The sequence below is a fragment of the Kogia breviceps genome, chromosome 14, assembly GCF_026419965.1.
Source record: "Kogia breviceps isolate mKogBre1 chromosome 14, mKogBre1 haplotype 1, whole genome shotgun sequence".
Lineage (NCBI taxonomy): Eukaryota > Metazoa > Chordata > Mammalia > Artiodactyla > Physeteridae > Kogia > Kogia breviceps.
In genome coordinates, this window is record NC_081323.1 from 27430733 (window position 1) to 27436732 (window position 6000).

At 49.9% G+C, this 6000-nt stretch overlaps 1 protein-coding gene across 1 annotated transcript in view; it reads left to right on the plus strand.

Annotated features, from left to right (window-relative positions):
- Positions 1-5713, plus strand: part of PCSK2 (proprotein convertase subtilisin/kexin type 2) — a 214948-nt gene extending 209235 nt beyond the window's left edge. The window contains exon 12 of the mRNA XM_059036368.2: positions 5042-5713. Within this exon, the coding sequence (XP_058892351.1) occupies positions 5042-5528 (487 nt within the window). The 3' untranslated portion in view covers positions 5529-5713. The remainder of the gene's footprint in view (positions 1-5041) is intronic.
- The last annotated feature ends 287 nt before the right edge of the window (positions 5714-6000 follow it).

Sequence of the window (6000 nt, forward strand, 5' to 3'; positions counted from 1 at the left end):
AATGAATGAATGAACATTTAGCCAGCATCACCTGGGCACAAGGAAGATGTCTACATGGTAGCAATAGGACCACCAGACCAGCCAGGGAGATTCAGGGTCAGGAGGCAGGCGGCCTTGTTGGAAGGGCTCTGTGTCCCCTCGTCCACCCACACCTGAATTGTTCTCAGATGCAGGTGAGTGAGGTCTGGGGCAGATGTGCTCATGGAAGAACTCAGAGGCTGGGCAGGGGTTCCTGAGGGCAACGCCCAGGCCAGCTTGTGCCTCTGGCAGAGGAAGCCCTATCACCAGGAATCCGACTTCTCAGGGGCTGGGACGGAGGGATCCGCAGGCTTGACAGCTGCCACTTTCTATGCAGGGCTGCACAGAAACGGCCTCTGAGCGGGTGAGTGGCAACCGTCAGGGTTATGAGTTTCCTCGGCACTCGTCTTCCCAGAGAAGCAGTCAATTCGAAAAGCAATTTTCTAAAGAGGCTTTATCAGGAGAGTCTGTAAAGGATGCTTGGCTAAAATAAAAGGGAAGAATAGAACTGGCTGTGAGCATCTGTGCTGGACCAGCCAAGGACCTTGAGCAGAGGAAGCCCAGGCTGCCGCATGGGCCAGCGTGTCCCCAGAGCACGCTCAGATACAGGCCACTTCCACCCTCCCCTGTTCAGTCAGCTCCTTGAAGACTGTGGCGAACTCGGATTTTAAGTGAATTTGGAGATCAACGGTAAAACCTGATCCGAATGCCTGAAGCAGCATAGTAGAGAAGAAGAGGGTGTGCTTGGCCACGCCATGCTGGCCAGGTGGCTGTGGACTGGTCACTTCTGAGCTGCAGTGTCTTCTGTGTAGGTTAATGCCCACCTGACACTGTGACATGGGGAAGAGCGAACATCAAGTGACCCCTGCTGAGTGTTCTTCCGAGACCAGCACATGGCAGGTGTTTTAGATACTCGGGAAAGGGCAGCTGCCATTGTTACTAGTATTATTCTAACAAAACAACTACAGCTTCATAACTGTTTTTATCATACAGCTGAGGATTGAGAGCCCAAAGAGTATTCCAAGGGCCCCCTGGGAAGCAATGCCTATTTCTAGGCACAAAGTCACTGAGCCCTCATTTTGCACCAACATGCAGTAAGCCAAAGATATAAGCCATGTTTGTCTTTATAGGACTTGAGCACCAGGCTTCTGTACTTGTTTCTGAAAGCTCAGAGAGTAGCTCACGCCTTCTGACGGGTGCCTCCTCTTCAGCAGCAAGTGTGTTCCCGAGCGTGGCTGTGTGGCTATAGATCAGGGTCTCTGAAGAGTCTCTTTGGTTCCACAAACAACCATCTCCTACTGCAACCTTCTGATAAACTGACTTTTCCTGAGCACCTGCCCCCGTTCTTTTAAAATAAGAATGAGTTGTATTCCTTTTCTTCTAAAAGCAATATATGGCACTGGAGGAAAGTCAGAACATACAAAGCAGCAAGAAGAGGGTAAGAAACATCCACGAGAGCTGCTCCCCGGCTCTCCCGACCAACCAACGAACGCCAGGTCACCTGTGAGAGGGGGTGGTGTTCTCTTTTCTCTACCAAGCTTGCTGCCTCTGGAATTCACAATTCAAGTCAGTTTCAAAGTGACTTAACATTCCAAGACGAGGGCAGTTAAATGTCCTCTCCCCAGGGCCCCACGCCCTCAGCCGGCAGGTGGGGATGGGAGTTTGGGGGGCAGGCAAGTCCCGCAGGCGCTAAACAAGCCAGACTGCCAGGGGCCCAGGGGTCCCCGGAGGGGCCTCCGACCCTGGCACACACCCCAACCCCAAGGCTTCTAGGACAATTTGTGAATCCTAACACGTGTGTGTGCTTGTTCCCATGCCAACCTGCCCAGGTGGATGGCAAAAGTCCAATTATTTTCTCAACAATTAGATCTGTACTATACAAAAACAGAAGCAACTAGCCACGTGTGGCTATTTAGTGAAATTAAATAAATTTACTTTGATCACGAAAATTAAATTTAGTTAATTAAATAAATGAATTATGAAAATTGAATTATTAAATTGAATTATTAAAATTATGAGCTCACTCGTACTTGTCACATTTCAAGTGCCCAAAAGCCACATGTGGCCAGTGGATACTGTATTAGCAGAGATATCGAATGTTGTCGTCCTTGCAGGAATTGGTAGTGCTCTTGGCCAGCACTGGTCTAGACATTTGTAAATGTACAAGGTATATGAATGTGTGTCTATATTTATCTTCACAGCAACTCCTCAAGGTAGGAAGTCATATCCCCTTTGCACAGGTAAGGAAAATGAGCTCAGAAAGTTCAAATTCCTTACCCACGACTGGACCTCTAGTCTACCCATGTAGCTTTCTGCCCAGGGGCTGGAGCCCATGTGATCATTAATCATTTATCAGCTCACCTGTTATGTTTCTGACCCTGTTCTGAGTAAGTAGCATCTTCTTTGAGAGGTCCAGGTAGTGGCTTGCCATACTCACATCTCCAAAGCTGGCCTAATGCCTGCTTTCCACCAAACTGGATGATTTCCCCAGAGCCTGGGGCTGGGGACCCTCCGCCCCTGCACCATCACTGGATCTCCATGGCCAGTGGATGCATGATTCAGCATCAGAGTCCACGCAGAGCGCACACGGTCCATGAGACTCTTTATGTGTATATTTTTAAGTCCCTTGGGAGAGTATTGCCTTTATCAACGAGCTGCAGGGGAGCTCCAGCAAGCCCTCCCAGGTTCTTTGCCTTGGTTCCAAGGGTAACGTAGAACCAAGGCTTGGCTCTGAGCTGGGTGTATGACCAACATCTTTTTGTAGATGTATTCTACAATATGTGTGTTTAAAAATACACACCATGGGCTTCCCTGGTGGCGCAGTGTTTAAGAATCCACCTGCCAGTGCAGGGGACATGGGTTCCAGCCCTGGCCCAGGAAGATCCCATATGCCGCGGAGCAACAAAGCCCATGCGCCACAACTACTGAGCCTGCACTCTATAGCCCACAACTACCAAAGCCCATGTGCCTAGAGCCTGTGCTCCGCAACAAGAGAAGCCACCACAATGAGAAGCCCACGTACCTCAACGAAGAGTAGCCCCTGCTCACCACAGCTAGAGAAGATCCCACACGCAGCAACGAAGACCCAACGCAGCCAAAAATAAATAAATAAAATAAATAAAAATTTAAAAAAATGCACACCATTTTATGCTCCAAAATAAAAGCCATGTCCAGGGAGGACATTAACATAGACAAAGGGCCGGAGAAAGGGAGCTAGTATCATGGTCCAGGCACTGTGCTCAGTGTTTTCCTACATGGTCTTATTTAAACCCACCCACAATGACAACGAGACTTCAAGTATTTGAAAAATTTTCCCAAGCTCTCCTGACCAATAAGCATAGAAGCAGAATTCTAACCCAAATAGGTTTATTCCCAAAGTCTGGAGTCCTTCCATTATACCATGCACTCCTCGAATGTAGTTCCCTGTATTACGTTTCTAGTGCAAGAAACTTTGAGCATCTCATCTCCAAAGGAGGCCACTTCCAGAAAGGAGATTAGTTACATGGAAAGACAGCTGAGGAATCTTAGACTGACTGTCCGTGGGGCTCCAACTCTATGACCAAAGAGACTCCCAAATTCCCCTGATCTGTCACAGGACTGTTCTTCACTAGGATTAATTAACCCAATTTCAGCTTTTTAATGATAGTGATAACAATCACATTAGCAATAATTTCTCCTTATCAAGGTAGTGAGTACTTTAAAAGAAAAGTATATGAGCTCCTGTCTCAGTCTGGGTTGTCCCAAAAGTAGACCCTGATGGGACTTGGGTACTGACAATTTTTTGAGAGATGATCTCAGGAAACAAGTGAGGAGGTGCAGCTGTAGGCAGGGAAGAGGAAGCAATCCAATAAAGATGCACTGATGCTCCATTGATCGACACCTTGCCTCCCTGGGCAACACTGAGTTGTCCCCACTGGGAATAAGGAAGCCAGGTGTATGTACTCACCACCTTCCGTCAATCGCTGGTAGGGGGCTTTCCCTGTGGGGTTAAATCCCTGACACTTTGGGGCCAGCCTGCACACAGGCTGAGGACACTCCCAGGGGGCAGGGAAAGGCTCCAGGAGAGAAGCTGGGAGATGCTGATATCCGTGGTGGATACAGTCAGGGTCCACGGTAGCCTCAGCAGCAGGCAAACCCAGCAGTGACTTAGGAGAAGCGGGAACGGTGTCCACAGCATCTGCTGCCTGCCCCGTCCACACACAGTCGGTTCCGAGAGTGTGGGTGACTTGCTCAGGCTCACATAGCAACTGTAAGAATTAACCCTGGATTTTGTTCCTTTTTATGGCTGAGTAATATTCCATTGTATATATGTGCCACATCTTTATCCATTCCTCGGATGATCTTATTTGCAAAGCAGAAATAGAGACACAGACAGAGAGAACAGATGTATGGACACCAATAGGGAAGGAAGGGGGTGGGAGGAATTGGTAGATTGGGATTGACACATATACACTATTGATAATATGTGTAAGATAGGTAACTACTGTGAACCTACTGTATAGTTCTTTTTTTAAATATAAATTTATTTATTTATGGCTGCGTTGGGTCTTTGTTGCTGTGCACAGGTTTTCTCTAGTTGCAGCGAGCGGGGGCTACTCTTCCTTGCGGTGCGTGGGCTTCTCATTGCAGTGGCTTCTCTTGTTGCGGAGCACAGGCTCTAGGCGCGAGGGCTTCCATAGTTGTGGCACATGGGCTCAGTAGTTGTGGCTCGCGGGCTCTAGAGCGCAGGCTCAGCAGTTGTGGCGCATCGGCTTAGTTGCTCTGCGGCATGTGGGATCTTCCCGGACCAGAGCTCGAACCCACGTCCTCTGCATTGGCAGGCGGATTCTCAACCAGTGCGCCACCAAGGAAGTCCCTACTGTAGAGTTCTACATTTTAATTTTCTAATAAAATTTTCAGCTACCTAAAAAAATAATAATAATAATTCACCCCAGAGCTGCTGCTCTCCCCGCTCCCCAGGCTGCCTCCAGAGCCCCTGGAAGAGTGTGCCCAGCCCTCACGGTCTCCTCCCCTCTGCCCTCAGGAAAATACCGCCCACCGGCAAGCTGGTGCTGACGCTCACCACCGCCGCCTGCGAGGGGAAGGAGAACTTCGTCCGCTACCTGGAGCACGTGCAAGCTGTCGTCACGGTCAACGCGACCAGGCGAGGGGACCTGAACATCAACATGACGTCCCCCATGGGCACCAAGTCCATCCTGCTGAGCCGGAGGCCACGGGACGACGACGCCAAGGTGGGCTTCGACAAGTGGCCTTTCATGACCACCCACACCTGGGGGGAAGACGCCCGGGGGACCTGGACCCTGGAGCTGGGCTTCGTGGGGAGCGCGCCCCAGAAGGGGGTGCTGAAGGAGTGGACACTGATGCTCCACGGCACCCAGAGCGCCCCGTACATCGACCAGGTGGTGAGGGATTACCAGTCCAAGCTGGCCATGTCCAAGAAGGAGGAGCTGGAGGAAGAGCTGGACGAAGCGGTGGAGAGAAGTCTGAAGAGCCTCCTGGGCAAGAACTAGCACCTCGGCACCCTCTCCCCACCGCCAGCCGGCCGCCCCAGCCGGGCACCTAGCAGTTAACCTCCCCTCACACAAGCGATTCCAACTTCTTGCTCCGAAGCTTCGCTCACTGTCAGTGGTTATTTTCATTACCATGGAAGCAACCTTTTTTATTCTGTGCCCAAAATACAGTGTTCCCACCAACACCTCTGTCCTATTTGTGGCTCGAAGTTCTTTATTTCTGTCATTCAGATAGGTGATATCTTGCCAACAAACCTGCGACAGCTCTCCCCTCAGTTTCTTTCAGAGAAGAGAATGCATTTTAAAAAACCAGGCACGGTCACTCCAAGGACGTTAATTCACGGTCTCAGCTGAGGACCTGTTACTTAAAAGGAGAATCCAAGATTATGACAGAGGTGAGCTCTGAGTCTCTTAAAGCACAGATGCTGTAAATGGGGAAAGATGCTTTGACTTGTAGCAAGATTTTTCAGCG